Source organism: Castanea sativa, chromosome 6 (assembly GCF_040712315.1).
Source record: "Castanea sativa cultivar Marrone di Chiusa Pesio chromosome 6, ASM4071231v1".
In the NCBI taxonomy this organism is placed as follows: domain Eukaryota; kingdom Viridiplantae; phylum Streptophyta; class Magnoliopsida; order Fagales; family Fagaceae; genus Castanea; species Castanea sativa.
The window spans coordinates 50,175,131-50,193,008 of record NC_134018.1 but is presented as its reverse complement, the minus strand read 5'-3'; the positions used below and the strand labels follow the sequence as shown (position 1 = coordinate 50,193,008).

Below are 17,878 nucleotides of genomic sequence, written 5' to 3'. Positions count from 1 at the left end.
CCCCCTCCTGTTCAGAGTCAACCTGATGCCACGAATGAGGAAACTTTAAGTGTGAGGGATCTTGTATGTGACATTGATGCTCATGTGGAAACGGCTGACCTAGAGGTTACAAGCAACGTCCGTACCAGAGCTGAAGCTGCTCAAGATCAGACCCCTCCAATAGCTCGGCTGGCCAAAGACGGATCTGAGCAACCTACCCCCCCCCCCACCGAATTCTTCTAACCTTGTCGTATGATGATTCAATCCCTTTTTTCTTCTTTCTCCTCTCTTTTTTTTTTTACTGGCTTTGTGTTTGGTAAGCCTAGATCACCGAGCTGTGGTGATAGAACAATTTCTTTATTGTTTGAAGGGTTTTAATTGGTAATGTTGGGACATAAATTTGTGTGTTTCATTCCTGTTTTTAAATTCATCCATGCTTGTTTGAGAACTGCCCACTTTGTATATGATTGGGGTTAACTTAATCATCATACCTTTCTTTCTCACTCATGGTGGTTGGGAGCAACTTTTCTACCCTTAGGATCTTTTGGTTTAGGTTTTCATTACTCGGTACAGAAGGTCAAACCTAGAATAGGTTTCTACTCTTAGAGAACGATAGCTTAAGGCTTCCACCTGCTCGGTGATAAAGGTCGAACTAAGGATAGGTTTCTGCCTTTAGAAAATGATAGCTTAAAGTTTCCACCTGCTCGATCATAGGAATCGAACCGAGGACAAGTTTCTGTCCTTAGAAAATGATGTCTTAAGGATTTCACCTGCTCGGTGATAGGAATCGAATCGAGGGTAGGTTTCTGACCTCAGAAAACGATAGCTTAAGGTTTCCACTAGCTTGGTCATAGGAATCGAACCAAGAATAGGTTTTTGTCCTTAGAAAATGATGTCTTAAGGTTTCCACTTGCTTGGTGATAGTAATCAAACTGAGGGCAGGTTTCTAACCTTAGGAAACGATAGCTTAAGGTTTCCACCTGCTCGGTCATAGGAATCAAACCGAGGGCAGGTTTATGTTCTTAGAAAATGATGTCTTAAGGTTTCTACCTGCTCGGTGATAGGAATCGAACCGAGGGCAGGTTTCTAACCTTAGGAAATGATAGCTTAAGGTTTCCACTTGCTCGGTCATAGGAATCGAATCGAGGGCAGGTTTCTGTCCTTAGAAAATGATGTCTTATGGTTTCCACCTGCCTGGTGATAAGAATTGAACAGAGGACAGGCTTCTGTCCTTAGCGTGAATGAGTTGCCTTTGCCCTCGTGATTCTCTCCATATTTCTTAACTAGCAATAATAACTTAATAGTAATGGGGTTAAATGCACCTGCATGAATAAATATCGTCATATTAATACGTAATAATGCAAAATTACATCAAGTTTACATCTTTGGAGAGTAACTGGTCAATGATAAAAAAAAATTTAAGTTGTGAACATTCCATGGCCACCGAAGTGGTTTTTACTCCAAAACCTCTAAGTAGTATGCTCCTACACCTGCAATAGCAATCACTCGATAGGGCCCTTCCCAGGACAGGGCTAGTTTCCCTGGATTAATGTCTTATGTATTCCCTACGACCTTACGAAGCACTAGATCTCCCGTGGCAAACTCCCTCTTCCTCACATTTCTATTGTACTTCCAGGTGAGCTTTTGCTGATATTCTGCCAGCCGATTGATGGCCGCTTCTTGGTGTTCCTCTAGCAAATTCAACTGCTTGGACATTAGCTTCTCATTCTCGTCCGAAGCGAATCCTGCGACTCGAGCACTGCATAAGTTTACTTCAGCGGGGATGACAGCCTCTACCCCGTAAGTTAGAAAGAATGGTATTTCTCCCATGGATCTCCTAGGAGTTGTCCGGTATGACCATAGGACGCTTGGAAATTCCTCGGCTCATCTACCTTTGGCGCTTTCCAACCTCTTCTTCAATCCGCTCACAATGGCCTTATTGGTAGCTTCTGCCTGGCCGTTGCTCTGCGAATATGCTAGCGTGGAATACCGGTTCCTAATGCCAAGGTTGTTACAAAACTCTCGGAAAGTTTTGCAGTCGAACTGTAGACCATTGTCCGACACAAGAGACTCCGGCACGCCAAATCTTGTTATAATGTTTCTCCATACGAATCTCTTAATGTCAACATCTCTGATGTTTGCCAGCACTTCTGCTTCTGCCCACTTCATGAAGTAGTCTACCGCCACCAGCACAAATCTCCGGTTGCCCATTGCCCGAGGGAATGGCTTGACTATGTCTAGCCCCCACTGGGCAAATGGCCACGGGCTGTTTACTGGGTTCAAGTTCCCGACAGGTTGGTGGATTATCGAGGTGTGTTTTTGACATTGCTCACACCTCTGTGCGTGCTCGATAGCATCTTTCCTCATCTACAGCCACCAAAACCCTTGCTTCATTGCTCGGTGAGCCAATAAGTGTCCCCACACGTGACTACCGCATACACCCTCGTGCAGCTCAGCCAAGAGCTCTTCAGCTTGATTAGGACGAAGACACTGCAAGTACGGTCCTTCGAATGATCTTCGATGTAACTTCCGATCGACAGATAACCAATACCGAGCAACAGTTCGTCGTACTCTAGCTGCCTCTTTTTCATCTTCCGGGGCTCAGTCTTCTGCAAGGAAATCAATGATGGGGTCCATCCAGCACTTCTTGGCTATGGTGACCTGTGCAACCGGTGCCTTAGCAGTAATACTCGGTTAAAACATTAACTCCACCCTAATCAATTGAGGTACCATGTCAGCTATTGATGATGCTTGCGTCGCTAAGGAATCGGCGTGTCGATTCTGTCCCCGAGCTACCCATTCAACCTTGACATTTGAAAAATTACACATGGTCTGCTTTACCAGCCGCAGATATTCCATCATTCAGGAGTCTTTGGCCTCGAAGTTCCCTTGCACCTGATTAACTACTAGGAGAGAATCTGAGTAAACTTCCACCTCTTTGGCTTCCAAATCCACGACAACTCTCAGTCCGGCAAACAGAGCCTCATACTCGGCCTCATTATTAGAAGCCCTGAAGCCTAATATGAACGAGTGCTCTAGTTTTAACCCTTCTAGGGTGATGACCACAATTCCAGCCCCCGCTCCTGCTGTATTGAATGCGCCATCCACAAATACTTTCCATGGCCTGACCCCCACAAGGCAAACAATATTCGTACTTTTTGGCGAGACCTCGGCAATGAAGTCTGCAAGTACTTGTCCCTTCACCGAGTTCCTCGGCATGTATCTAATGTCGAAAGAGCCTAGCCGAGTCCCCTACTTAGCTATCCTCCCCGTAAAGTCAAATTTTCTCAATAATGACTGAAGAGGATACTCGGTCAGAACATAGACGGTGTGTGCCTGAAAGTAATGGGGCAATTTTCAGGTGGAATGCACAAGTGCCAACACCAGTTTCTCCAATAGTAAATACCTGATCTTGGCGTCAACAAATGTCTTACTTATGTAATAAACCGGCAGTTGTACACCATTATCCTTCAATAGCACAGCGCTGGCTGCATGCTTGGATACCGAGAGGTACATATACAGGTCTTCTCCTGGCTCCAGGGCTGTCAACGTCGGTGCTTGTCCAAGATAGTCCTTAAGGTCTTGGAAGGCTCTATCACACTCCTCGTCCCATTGAAACCCCTTCCATTTCTTCAAAAGCTGATAAAATAGTCAGCACCAATCAGCAAACTTGGAAATAAATCGGTTGAAAGCAGCCAACATGACTGTCAATTTTTGCACCTCTTTCAGATTGCTCGATGGTTTAAGACGTTTCACGGCTTCAATCTGATCGGAGTTGACTTCAATCCCCTGTTTGGTAATTAAATAACCCATGAATTTGTCAAACCCTACTCTAAAAGCGCACTTATCGGCATTGAGGTGCAGTTGGTGTCGCCGGAGTATCTCAAACACCTCTTTAAGGTTGTCAATATGTTGTCCTTCCTGCTTGCTTTTAATACCATGTTATCAATGTATACCTCAACCGTACGCCCAATCTTATCCTTAAACATCCTCATCATCATTCATTGATAAGTGGCTCCCGCATTCTTCAATCCGAATGGCATCACGGTATAGTGATAGTTAGCATTAGGTGTTATGAATGCAGTCTTCTCCTAATCCTCGGCGGCTAAGGCAATCTGGTGATAACCCTGGAAAGCATCAAGAAAGCTCATTCTCGAGTGCCCGTATGTAGCGTCCACCAATTGATCAATTTTTGGCATCGGAAACGAATCCTTCGGGCATCTTGGTTCAGATCAATGAAATCAACACAAAGCCTCCACTTACCATTCTTCTTCTTCACAATCACTGTGTTTGCAAGCCATTATGGAAAGAATGTTTCATTTATGGCCCCTTCTTCCTTCAGCTTCCTAACCTCCTGTCTGACGGCTTCAACATGCTCTTTAGCGGACCTTCTCGGTCTCTGTTTCTTAGGAGGGCATAAAGGATCCACATTCAGCTTGTGAACTATAAATTCAGGATCAACCCCGGGCACCTCGAATACATATACATTTTGTATAAGAAAAAGCAGTAACTCCACCCTTTCCCCGTCACTCTAGCTTGTCCCTATCAGGAAACTCCTTTCACCGTCCGGCAGAATTTTTACTTTAACCAAATCCTCGATAACATTGGTCCCCTCACTAGGGGCTGCTGTAATTGCTATAAGCGAGCCTTCTTGGTTGACTCCATTTATTCGGTTTGTTTGTTGGCTATGGCTACTAAGCACTGTTTGGCCGCCTTCTGATCACCCTTTATCACTATAATCTCTTCTTTAATTCGAAATTTGACTTGTACATGCAAGGTGGACGGCACAGCTCCCATGTCATGAATCCACAGCCTTCCGAGGATTGCCATGTATGGCGAGAAAGAAGCAACCACTATAAACGTCACAATTACCTCCTTACCTTCCATGCAGACTGGAAGTGAAATCTGCCCTTTTGGAATCACCATATGTCCATCAAATCCCATCAACGGCGTATCATACTTGGACAAGTCCTCCTTTTTCAGTCCAAGCCCCCTATACAAGTCGGGATACATTACGTCTGCGCCACTCCCCTGATCTATCATTATTCTTTTTACCATGAAACCCCTTACACGGGGCCATGACCACTAAAGCGTCGTGGTGCGGCTAAGTGGTGCCTTCCATATCATCATCATCAAACGCTATGGGTAGTTTAGTGTGTCTCAGCTTCTTTCTCGGGGGACGTTCGTCGGTGCAACTTTTTGCTGATACCACGGCCAATACCCCCTTGTTTTGAAAGCTCTTCGATACTACATGGATGACCTCTATTACTCCCAAAGGGTGTGGGAAAGGGTTTCTACGCAACCGATCTACTTGTTTGGTCTCCTGATTCCTTGTTTCCACCAGAAAGTCTTTCAGATGTCCCGCCTTCCCCAATTTTTCAAGGTCGTCTTTCAATACTTTGCACTGCTCGGTGGTATGCCCTTTATCCTTATGGTAGGTGCAATACAAATTCTGATTCCTCCTTAATGGGTCGCCCCTATCTTGTTTGGCCACTTAAAATACGACTCATTTTTTATTTGATCAATGATCCTGTGCACGGGCTCCTTGAAGGCCGCATTAACTCCTCCAATCGCTGGCCCGAACTCTTGAATTCTCAGATCCTTTCGGGGTCTAGGATGGAAGCCAGTATTCCGAGGATAATTGATGATCGGGGCCTTACCCTTGGTCTGCAGCCAATCATCTTCTAATCGCTTATACTCCTCAATACGCCACATCAACTGCCTCATATCCTCGAGAGGCCTTCTCGTCAATGATTCTCTCAGCTTGGACTCTTTAGGCAACCCCACCCGAAAGGTGCTCGTCGCGATCTTTTCATTGCTCCTATCGAACTCGTTATACAGCTCCCAATACCGGTTGGCATAGTTGTGAAGGGTCTCCCCAGCCCCCATTTTCATCGATAGTAACGCGTCCACGGGCTGAGGAACCAGGCTGCAAGTCATGAACCGTATTCCAAACTTTTGGATCAGTTCCAAAAAACTATGGACCGAACCTTTCTTTAATGCATTGAACCACCTTAAAACAGTGGGGCCGAGGCTCGAAGGGAAGACCTTACACATCAATGCATCATTATGGGCGTGTAAAGACATCATTTGAATATAGTGGCTTACATATTCCACCGGGTCTGTCTTTCCAGTGTAGGAATTGAACGGCGGCCGTGTGAATCTACTCGACATAGGCGCGCTTTCAATATCTCTCGAGAAGGGCGACCGGGCAGCTTGGCGTAATGCCCAGCTCATTGCATCCATGGCCACATTTCGAGGTCGCCCTTCATCTGGAGAAGTCGAATCACGATCCGCATAGTCTCGTGAACAATCGCGGTGTCGATGAGACCCGGATTGATAGGATCCTGCCGCACAGTGATTCCCTACACTTGCCAACCTTTCTCTTCGCTCTTCGTGGTCCCTTCTTCTACGTCTACCCCTTGCTTGAAACTCCAAATCCCTCACCACCCTACGTAGGCACTAGAGTTCCTAATCCCTCTGCTCAAGCTCCTGGTCTCTTCTGTCGAGGCAACTGTGGCCTAAAGCGTCAGACATTGTCTGGAGGGTTTGATATGATCCCTCTCCGGGCCCAGATTCCTCTGCTTCCTCATGTCATCTATCCTCTTGCCTTTGTTGCCTCCTTTCTAGCCATGTAGACCCCCGCGATGACCCTCTAAAGCCGCTCTCAGCATGACTTCCCAGCCTACTTCTAAACATTCTCCCGTGCGCGCCTAAACAATACCATAGCTACATAGGAGATTCCCACAGATGGCGCCAATTGTGCGCACCCAAATATGGCTATTAGGCCTAAAATCTATTTGGGCTCACAATCTACTTATATTATGGGCTTTCTAATTTCCTACAATGGGTAGTTCTATTTTCGGCAGGCCATGCACCCAAATCCCCTATGTTCTCAAGATCACTCTCCCCCCTTTTCCCAAGATGATCACTTCCTTTCCTTAGTATCCACTCTCCAGAATTGCCAACCCCCTCCACTGAATCTCCCTTGCTTATTTATAGCCAAAGTTAGTAGGATTTCCATGATCATTTCTCTGGTCAGTGGAAGGAAAGGTCCAATATTGTTTCTTCTAAGTGGGTGCTTAATTGCGAGTAGGAGAAGGTGATAGTGGCATTGAAACTAGCTTCACCGTTAGATTTGCTACCCGACAAAGGCATTCCCTAGGCAACGGAAGGGAGGTCTAATACCATTACTCGTAAGTGGATGTTTGGTGGTGAGTAGGAGAAGGTAACAATGACATTGGAACTAGCTCCACCGGTAGATTTGATACCCGACAGAGGTATTCCCTAGGTGATGTCGTGCACTCCGAGTTCTACCTGCCCGGGAGACATATTCATCGAAAGTGGTGAGGCTTCACCTTTGTTGGTCACGCCATGAATGATTCCATCCCTAGGCTTCGGGCTTTTGATGAGCATAAAAACTTGCCTGGAATGAGCCAGTCAGTCTGATCAGTATCAAGTCTTTACACGGGTTATTACCTCCATGGGCCTCTGAGTAAATGGGCTTGAAGGAGGGTGACGCCCGTACAATAACTCTTGTAAGTTTTTGTAATTACTCACTTTTCTTTTTAAATTTAAAATATATGTTGGATATAAAAGGTATTTGACAAATCTAAAATAAAATGAATATTTTTTTGTTATACAAGTTAAACAGGTTGTATTAAGTAGGTCATTTTGGGTTGACACAAATAAATTGACGTGTCAAACGTGTCTATTATAGGTTATGTGGGTTGACCTGCTTATGACACATTTCTTATCGTATTGCTTTCGAGTTGACCCGTTTATGACCCAAACCCATTAAGACCCAACCCTAATCCGCAAAAACCCATGTCGAGTTTGTGTCATGTTTGCGGGTTGGTCGAACATTGACACCCCTAATTAATTGTTGAAATTGATAGAGATATTCACCGTTTTGATAGGGTGGCTCCCGCGCAAGATTTTTTAAATGCCTTTATAGAGACAGGAAATCTAGGACAGTGTCAGGGTGGAGATCCTTTCATGGCAGCCCTTCAGGAAATCGATGAAGATATCAGAAAAATTTGACTACAAAAAGCATGGAGGCAATTCAGGGCTAAAGGAGATGTCAAATCCTGATCCTTTATGTGGTAGTGATCAGATTAAGGAAGGTGAGGGGGGTGTGAGAGATGGACCGGTTACTAAGAAGCCTTTTGGGCTAAATTCTATTGGGCCAAAATTCAGTACTGACCAATTATCCAGTGTGTGCTTAGAAGTGGATAGGCCCAGACCACCTTTGCAGGACTTGACCAACGCATTTGGGCCTTTTCTTACTCAACAGGTTAGCCTAGGGAGCAAGTGGACTAGGCTGACTCGTTCAGCCCATGAGCTTAAGGTAAAGGACGTTGTAACTGATAAGTTAAGAGAACACCCAGTAGTTGAACCCTCAGATTCTCAATCACTAAAACGTTGAGCAATGACTAACTATGGAGTTAATCAATTCTCATCGGTGGTGGTTGTCCCCCAGCCCCACCGTGAGCCATGAATTGTTTAAGCTAGAACTGTCGGAGGCTTAAGAACCACTAGCGAGTTCGTGAGCTTTCCGAATTAGTGAAGGCGAAAGGTCCCAGTGTGATTTTCTTGATGGAAACTAGGAAGAAAAAGTCATATTTGGAGAGATTGCAATGTCGTTTGAAGTATGATAATATGTTCATCGTCCCAAGGAGGAATTTGGGGGTGGTCTGGCATTGTTATGGAATAATGATCTTAATTTGCATATTAGGACATTCTCGCCACGGCATATCAATGCAGTGGTAAATTCAGGAATTGATGACGCCTGGTGCTTTACGGGGTTCTACGGAGTTCCTGAAGCGGCCAATCGGGAAGATTCTTGGTTAAGGCTTCGACATCTCTGTTCTCATTTTGTTTTGCCGTGAGTGTGTATTGGAGATTTTAATAAAATTACAAGAGTGGATGAGAAATCGGGAGGGACTGTTCGGTCAGAGAAACTTCGTAAGACTTCAGATATTGGTTGGATGTTTGTGGTCTTAAGGACTTGGATTATTCGGGTCTGCCCTTTACCTGGTGTGACAGAAGATATAATGAAGCTTTACTTGTACTTGTAAATCTAGCATTAATGGTTAAGGGAATTATAAGGGCCCCCTTAACACTTAAGTCATTTCTAGCATTAATGGTAAAGGGACTTAGGGGCCCCTTAACTCTTGAGTCATTTTACCACCTAGTAGTAGTGTGACTCATTCCTAGACCACTCGTCAATAATATGTGTGCCGCGTAAGAGCAACGTACCAACAAATTCATTTATTTCCCAATCTCCATCTACTTCAACCAACCTGCTATACGCATTAAATTCTCCACAAATGCCAAGTAAAAACTAATGGAAATATGAATATGTCAAGTTAAATCCATCTTTATACAAAAAGTATTAGAAGAAGTCGGTAAGAAAAAGGCTTGGAGACCTCAAGTGCATGGCATGTACGACAAAACATGTATGGTATAATTTTTGTTCTTTATTAATTTGATATTTTCAATTATATATCTAAATTTTAGATATAGAATTGATATTTCCTTGATTTTGGGTGCTTTAATGCCTTTTTAATCAACTAAGAGTTCTTGTCAATGTAGGGAACCTAGCCTATCTAGATATGACAATTTTGGTCTGTCCCACCCCAATCTATCCTGCCCTGCACAAATATTTTCCACCTCACAAAGGTGTTGAAGCGGGCCGGGGTAAGGTGAGATTTTTGCGCCACACCTCGGGAGCAATAATTGATTTAGATTGCTATCCGCGTCCTGTATATATTTGCAAAAAATATAATTTATTTTATTTTTATTTCAAAACACCCCCTAGAGTTCCTACTATCTTATATTATTAAGTATTAAAAATTTTAAATATTATGATTTTTTTACAAAATTGTCTTGTTTTAATTTGATTTATATTATTAAATCGTTGATTTGGTGTGATCAATTGTAGTTTTAAATGTAATTTTACATTATTGTAATAGGTGTAAAATGTGATAAATTAATTCAGAACGGAGTTCTATACTTATCATCTATCTTTTTAGAATATTTGTACTTGTCAATCAAGTTTATAGAGGCTTTAAATTGGCTTGCAATCAATAAACAATATTTTTTTTAATTTCAAAATTTTATTAATAAAATTTGAGAAAATTTTTCTAGTTTCTTTCTATTGGATTTCAAATTTCTCCTTATATATTACTGGAACTCGCAAATTTAAAAGTTATTATCTTAAAAGAAACATGTTCTATTTCTTGTGTCTTTCACTTGTGTCACTTTTGGATCTTTTTTTTTTTAAGAATTTTTTTGAGGATGTTGTATTTGGAATTTTGATGTAATTTTTCTTTGAGAAACTTGGACTATATACTCTATGGAAATACTTTATTGTTGATTGAACTTTCCTTTTGCCGGAAGATTTTAATTATTGTTATTGCTGGAAAGATAAATGGATATTTTGTATTAGAGCTCTGACAATGATAGTTTGTTGCCTCAAGCTCTAGGCCCTCGTCAGGTTTGAGACCTGACAAGTGCTCACGCTGAGGAAACAAAATCTCGCATGTACAAAACAATTTTTGATGCAAACTGTTTAAAGGCTAGGCTAGGTTTTAGGAAGAGAGAATAGGTTGTTAGCTCCAAATTGTCTCGAAAGAAATGAAAGCATATCAATTCTTCAAAAATACTAGAACAAAGCTCTTAAGATGTATTTAATACGATATTATTCAGAATTGCTGTGCTTTACAAATTAAAGTGATGCAATTTATAGATACATAGCCTTGGTTTAGTCTCTAGAAGCTATATAACAGTGCACACCGTGTTATAAGTAAAGCGATATTCTCCTATGATCCATTCCAATCTACATTGCACTACTCATTTCCTAAAGGTAAAAGACGAACTAATGTTGATTTCATGTTGTGTATAATCTGGTGGAGCTGATGGCAACTGCAATGAGCTTGGCTCTTGAGTTTCCGGCTTTTCTTCCTCCGAATGCCTACTCGAGTGACTCGCATTATTGTCCCAATGATCATTTCTGACATTGGACCTTCTTGGAGATGCAGGCAAGCTATCCTGGCTGCTATGGTGATAGTTGTGCAAGAGGTGAACTGGGAAATTGCCATGTGTCGGAGTTGCCGGAGTACTTGAAATGGGTGATTTAGTCTCAGTATGATTGCTATGTTTAGCGTTCTTTTTGGCTGTGCGGTGCCAATCTTTTAATCCTTTTGCCAGCTGATCATTAAAAATGGAAGGACTCATCCTAGATCCCATCTGTAAAATCAGGTAAACAAATCATAATTAAGTTGGTTATAAATTGGGGGTAATTTTCTTACTTGGTTCTCTTTTACTTAGCTCATATACATAATTTGAACCTATGGCATCCAATCGATAATTATTACTCTTTAATACTAGGCCAAGATTGAATCCAAATCCCTTATTCTAGAACAATAATCTTTATTAGTTGAATTAGAATAAACTAATTTTGCTCTTAGTTTTGTACCATTTCAAGCCATATGACCTATAGGTGTAATACTATATCTCACCTGAGTCACCAAAGCGTAGAGAGGCAAAGTCACATAACTGCATACAACTTGTATGATGACCCTGGAGAAAATTTCAGTGTTGTACTTAGATTAGCTTGAATGACAATCAATAAACACTAATCCTTAATCGTCCAGGTGAAATCGCTGCAAAGACAACCTCATACAGAGTTATATGCATGCGTATTTGTGATGAAACTCACCCCATTGAGATTCTGATGACGACATCTGCAGTGCGACTATGGAAGCAATTACTTAAGCCAAACTGAGCCTGAAAGAGATGAAAATATATATATGTAACAGGAAAGTTGGAAAACCCTCTCAGCTTATAGTTCTCCTGTAGCGAAATTCTAAGTCCTAAAAATGGTTTAAAAGAACACAATCATGTTGCTTAGACTACAGACATTAAGGTCATGTAATTATAAAAAATTCAATATTTTTCACAAATTTTTCTTATAATATCTTTAAGGTAATAAGTTATTATTAAAGTAATATCACTTTCAAATAGACTCGTTGCGGACACTGATTTTATTTTACACATTCTAAAATGTTATATCAACAGTGAAATATTTTATGCAACCATACGTATTGCAGTATAGTATATAAACAAATCATGAGGATTAAGATGTTACATCAACAGTACAGCTCGTGACTCAATAAATTTTATGTACTTATTGCACCAGATATATGATTTTGAGCCAAGCAAATGTCACATGGAACTTTGTGTATAGTAGTGCAGACATCATTTAGTACTTTGTAAATAATGGAATAATTGAGTAGAAAGGAAATGCTTACCGTGCCCCAAGCAAAGAAGGCCAATTGAAATGCATTCTGCCATTAAAAGTCATCACATAGAGAGGCCGAAAGCAAAGGAGGTTAATGTTAGAATCCTTATAGATTAACATGCAAGTAATTTTCTTGATGTAAGTAGGTGAGAGATACCTGAAAAAGAACCAAGTGAATGAGAAAGAGAATGAACTTGGGGCGTCCAAACCAGAAGAGGTCATCACTTGGCTGCACCACAGGTTCACCCCTAACCACATCTCCTGTCTCTTGAATTCTTAGCCCCATTTGTGTAATTATCACTAGTAGCTTTGTCCCCACCAGGAGTATTATCTATAAAATTCACAGCAAACCACATTAACTTCCATTAAATCAACAGCCCAAAATGAGAATGTAGGAGTGCAAGCTTGTTTCTGGTTGCCTACCATCAATGGGAGAAATGGTAGCCATAAATAAGAATGCCATCCTGTCATTGTAAAGAAAGAAACATTTCTTATTAATCAGAAATCACAAGACAATCTACGCTAAATTTGGACTAAAGAAAAGAGAATGACACAAAACAGCAAAATGACCTCTCAATTTAAAATCGATCGATTTTATAATTGAAATTAAATATTATAAAATGTGTATTCTTTAAATTTTTTCAATAACATTGTACTGTGTCCGGTTCATTTAAAGTAGAGAGGATCATATTCCGATCCTTAGAATGGAAAATTGTGACTACAGTTTGATATCCAAGAAGTAGAATTTAGCTTACCATATGTGTTGGACAGGAGGAATAACAACGCAAAGAACCATATGCTTCCACTGCGCATGAGAAGATTAATATTCTAATATAATTGAAAATCAATCAAAGAAACAAACACCATAAAGTTAAATTGTTTGAGCACAAACCTGATCCCCACCACAACTTTAAAATCCTTTTCAAGTGATCTGCTAATGTACTTTTGGAAATCAAATTTTGTTTCACTTTCTGGTGCCAAATGTGCCTGTCAAATGTAAATCACGTAGACAACATAGGAGCTCCAGTTATCAAAACGTGTGTGTGTGTGTATATATATATATATATATATATATATAGAAGCTCAAACATCGTGTTACTCCATATATTAAAACTTACTGTGATAAATCCATGTCTTAGTGTAAGGTAATCAACCTTGTTAACTGAGGTAAAGAATTGTCGAAAGAAACACACCTAATGAAACGAGGAGAAAGAGGAACTTTTATAAGAGTTTGAACAATAGCTTCACGACTTGTAGTGTCAAACTTTTTTCCTTTTTCTTTTTTGAGATGATTTTAGTTTCCACGGAATAACATGCAGAGAAATATACACCACATGCTATAATTTTCAAATAATAATTATTTTGAAAAGTTAATAGTTGAACTACATGTCTTTTATATTTTTAACATGTTTGTCAAATTTTGTTCTAATTGAATGTTAATTACTATTCAATCCATAAAATTATTTTTTTATGCATAATTTTTTTACCAGAAAAAAACTTGAAATTTAAAAATTTGTTAATAACATAACCATTGATTTTTGATTTTGTAGAAATTTTACAAGTATGAAGGATATGAGAAAAAAAAATTATATAATCTAAAGGTGGATTTATCAAAATTCACATTCAATAAAAAGATATTGAGTTGTATTAAAGCCAAACTTTGTCAATTTGTTTTATGCATCTTAAATTCTTAACCCTTAAAACTTAAAACACTACTTAATTAATTTAACTAATAAATCAGTAATATACTAGGAAGTAACAGCTAACTTAAAAGTTATTAGCTTACATGTAAAGTAATTAATTTAACAATTAAATCATTAAAAAACTTCCTAATTCCTCGACATTATAATTTATTTGGAATTTAATTCTTGCTTACTATCCAAAGGGAAATTGGTGACTTGCTCCAGAAAGTCAAATGTCTTCGCCCAAATGATGTATCCCTAGCAAACCTAAACCTTTGTGGATCTGCATCACATTAATCATTGTATACATCACACCTATCGTGTGCATGAGAATTTGTCTTTTTACCACACTATCAAAAAGAAAAATTAAAAGCAAACAAAAAAAAAAAACAATCTAGCGAATTATATATATATATATATATATATATATATATATATATATATATATATATATATATAAGATAACTTAGCGAACCTTAACTAGAAATTGCATCTCATTAACAATAAATAAAAATAATTAACATTGCAGTTGCATAATATAATAATAATAATAATAATGGGCTACTTAGTACAGTAGCTAGCCACTACCCCAGCAGCAAAGAGATAAAAATAAATAAAACATTAATGTTGCTATCATACAGAATTCTTAAACACACACACACATATATTAGCATCACTTTTATTAGCACCAATAACAAGGTACCACTTTAATAATTGTGAAAAAAATTATAAAAATTATATAAAGCACCTTAGAAATATTACAAAATTTACTTCATAATTTTTACAAATTAATATATTACTAATCATAAAAAAGTAATTCAAACATTCATCATTATTAATGACACATTAGTTTCTAAATCTGCAATAAAATTTATAATAACCTTGATAATTAATTGTTTGATATTGCATAGTTTTAGTAGCTTATTTATTAAGTATGAGACGAAACATATAGTTTTTGGTAATTTTTTGCTAAATATATGACAAAAAGATAAAAATTAGCTAATTTTGTTAAATTTTAAAAAGAAAAAAAATTGAAGCAAAAACAGACACCTAGTTTTCGATTATTATTATACACTTATTGAAAAGTCATTTATAAAGGAATCCATTGATTCTTATACTAAAATAATACAAGAATTCGATGACTTTGTGAGCCACTTTTTTTTTTTTTTTTTTTTGTTCTTGTGACTAGTAGCTTTCAAACTAAATGTATAGTTGTATACCCCATAAAATTAAACTTTGCTACGTTGACCCGTTTGACAGTATTGAAACTTACCGTGATAGTATTGATATTCAGGTTTCTTTGTTTCTTCCTCCCAAACCTTCCATATTCTCATCTGCGATCCAAGCAAGAATTTAACAACATTCAAAGAAGTAAAAGAACTAGAGAAATGTATACATTTTTTCCAATCGCAGTGTGGGATCGATTTATTACTATTTACTATATATTAATTTGACGAATACATCATCTCTTTCACAAACATGAAAATAATTACGAGGGAATTACCTTAGTTCTGCCCAAAGCCAAGGTGGTGATGCAGTAAAGCACATGAACAACGGCTAACACAAAGATGAATATATGGAGCTGGTGAATCCCTAATTTAGACACCAACGCAACTTTACCCTGCCAAAATGCCCAAAAAAAAAAAACCTTCAATCTACTAAATTCATCATCCCACTTCTTTTATAAACTTTACAAACTGATGTATTACAGATTACGAAAAAAATAATTTATTTATTTAGAGAGGTGCTACGTTCACAACATTTTTACAATATTTTTACAATAAATCATAAGATTACTTTTTTGCCCCAACAATAACAACCAGTAACATCCTGCCACTTAAAATTTATTGTAAAAATATTATGAAAATGTTGTAAACATATCATTTCTCATTTATTTATTATGATATTCATCTATTAATTACTTATAACATTCATTGATTCTATTCAAAGTTTCCAACAACCCCTTCCCCAATAATTGAAGGCTATTCATTGGTAGTACCACAATATTAAATTCATTTAAATTAAGTAGCTACACCAGAATACCAACATATTTGGACACATAAAATAAAAAGAGTCGTTATCTCTTATCCAAAAAAAGAAATTTTTTTAATCATTGAGCTTACCTCTTCTGTGCATTTGTCAATTTCTTTTGCAGCTAATATTCTTCGTGAACCGAATCCAGAATCCAAAAGTTGTAGTAGTTTCCGTCCTTTATCCTGGAAATCTGTCTCTTTTTTGCTCTCCTTGTACCGCTTTTTACAGGGGTGCCAAGTGGCTCCAACACTCTTGGGTATACATATATTAGTAATTGGTGCTTGAAACACTATCAAGAGCAAGGATATGAATCCCAATATCATAAGCTCTGAAAGAGGAAAAATATATATATTTAACAAAGAAAAAGTGTTAGGCTTTGGACAGACTTAACTTCTTTTTTTAAGATATGCTAGAGATCAAACTAGGAGCATTGAAATAATAGTTAAATAATTAAATTCACTTTTTAGGTAGTTTATCATGATAGCTATGCTACGTACCTGTTTTGATTTTTTCAAGTGCTTCGTAAAGAGTTAACTTGTGTTTTTTTTTCAGCCACTACATAGGAAAGGAATGCAAGAATCATTCATCAAGAAAAAAATATATATTCACACAAAAGAAACTGCAGGTTACCCAAACGGATGTCAAGATAAATAGATAAGCTTAATTACCTTTCCAATGATATGAATAATATGTTCAATGAAGAGAGAAATAACAACCAACACAAAGCATACCACCGCAACAGCCCATGTTGGAGTGTCCTCCAGTGAACGTTCATACTCACCTGGCTTTGAAATGTCCTTGCCCCCCATGGAAGCAAAGCTCTAAGAAAGTTTACAATAAAATGTTGAAGAAAGAATGGAGGAAATTAATTACTGTCGTGATGATGATATCCACAACAAAATAATTGCAGCTTCTATATGTAAGTTTTCTGCTGTGTGTGGAGAGAGAGAGAGTTTTTTGTTTATATAGAGAGTAGAAACGAATTAAGTCTAAGGCTACAGATATTAATTCTGAGGCTACAGATGAGACAGAGAAGGTAGTAATGCAAAGACTATTAGAACTTAGAAAACTTTGACCTTTGAAAGATCGGTAGTTATACTTATAGAGACAGAGAACAACAAATTTAGAAACTTTTATCTATTAAATAAAACAACTAAAATAAATTTCTCAGTTCTCTCCCGGAATAAGAGAGAAAGTTCATTAGAAAATACCATATAATAACCATGTAGTATTTAGAGAAGAAATACTAACTAATTTTTCTTTTACCATACATAGGCTCCATAAGAAACCTACGCTCTGTTTATTTCAGCATTAACGTTTTCTAAAAAATTGTTCATTTTCAAAAAAGTATTTTCTAGAAAACTATATCATTTTTCAGTGTTTGGTAACGACCTTAAAAATGAGTTTAAAAATGCTTTCTGGTGCTTGGTATGCAAATTTTTATTTTTATTTTTAATTTTTATATTTCTTGTGGAATTTAAAACATGTGTATTATGTAAACCAACTAATGTAATCAATATAAATAATAAAAAAATCAAGAATAAATTTAGTTTTCATACTAAAATTTTGACAATAGATACAATCAAAATTAGTTGTCAAATTTTCATGATCTCTACTACTCATCTTGCTCATATATATATGGACAGAAACGTCCACTCACACACACACACACACACACACATACATATATACATACATATATATATATATATATATATATATATATATATATATATATATATATATATATCAACCATTTGTCTATATACATAAAATTAACAGTGGAATACATCTTTAATAAGTACAAATACCAATAACTTTTAAATTGTCTACTCTTTTTACTAGTACACTAATTGTCTACTATGGTCAACCACAA

At 38.0% G+C, this 17,878-nt stretch overlaps 3 protein-coding genes across 4 annotated transcripts; all 3 read right to left on the bottom strand.

Annotated features, from left to right (window-relative positions):
- Positions 1-1,533: 1,533 nt before the first annotated feature.
- LOC142640130 (uncharacterized) lies at positions 1,534-2,190 on the bottom strand. The gene is made up of 2 exons (XM_075814223.1): positions 1,872-2,190; positions 1,534-1,772 (listed from the first exon to the last, which is right to left on the bottom strand). The coding sequence occupies exons 1-2, from the start codon at positions 2,188-2,190 to the stop codon at positions 1,534-1,536; spliced, it is 558 nt and encodes a 185-aa protein (XP_075670338.1).
- Positions 2,191-5,442: 3,252 nt separating this feature from the next.
- On the bottom strand, positions 5,443-6,153 carry LOC142640129 (uncharacterized). The gene has a single exon (XM_075814222.1). The coding sequence runs from the start codon at positions 6,151-6,153 to the stop codon at positions 5,443-5,445; it is 711 nt and encodes a 236-aa protein (XP_075670337.1).
- Positions 6,154-10,649: 4,496 nt separating this feature from the next.
- LOC142638225 (MLO-like protein 6) lies at positions 10,650-16,936 on the bottom strand. 2 transcript variants are annotated; one of them, XM_075812240.1, is made up of 15 exons: positions 16,671-16,936; positions 16,500-16,557; positions 16,092-16,330; positions 15,473-15,589; positions 15,242-15,302; positions 14,163-14,251; positions 13,405-13,479; positions 13,179-13,273; positions 13,042-13,091; positions 12,710-12,750; positions 12,444-12,617; positions 12,297-12,332; positions 11,705-11,772; positions 11,505-11,565; positions 10,650-11,232 (listed from the first exon to the last, which is right to left on the bottom strand). In XM_075812240.1, the coding sequence occupies exons 1-15, from the start codon at positions 16,809-16,811 to the stop codon at positions 10,837-10,839; spliced, it is 1,701 nt and encodes a 566-aa protein (XP_075668355.1). In that variant the 5' UTR covers positions 16,812-16,936; the 3' UTR covers positions 10,650-10,836. The 2 variants fall into 2 exon arrangements, with proteins under 2 accessions (XP_075668355.1, XP_075668356.1); XM_075812241.1 differs by having other exon boundaries at positions 16,784-16,920.
- Between the last annotated feature and the right edge of the window lie 942 nt (positions 16,937-17,878).

Coding starts and splice junctions, on each gene's coding strand:
- LOC142640130 (XM_075814223.1), bottom strand. CDS start 2,190: ATGGGCAACCGGAGATTTGTGCTGGTGGCGGTAGACTACTTCATGAAG. Junction 1,773..1,871: donor GAGGTTGGAAAGCGCCAAAG/GTAGATGAGCCG, acceptor CTTACGGGGTAG/AGGCTGTCATCCCCGCTGAA.
- LOC142640129 (XM_075814222.1), bottom strand. CDS start 6,153: ATGTCGAGTAGATTCACACGGCCGCCGTTCAATTCCTACACTGGAAAG.
- LOC142638225 (XM_075812240.1), bottom strand. CDS start 16,811: ATGGGGGGCAAGGACATTTCAAAGCCAGGTGAGTATGAACGTTCACTG. Junction 13,480..14,162: donor CACCAATTTCCCTTTGGATA/GTAAGCAAGAAT, acceptor TCGTTTCATTAG/GTGTGTTTCTTTCGACAATT. Junction 13,092..13,178: donor AAAGTTGTGGTGGGGATCAG/GTTTGTGCTCAA, acceptor TCTCATGCGCAG/TGGAAGCATATGGTTCTTTG.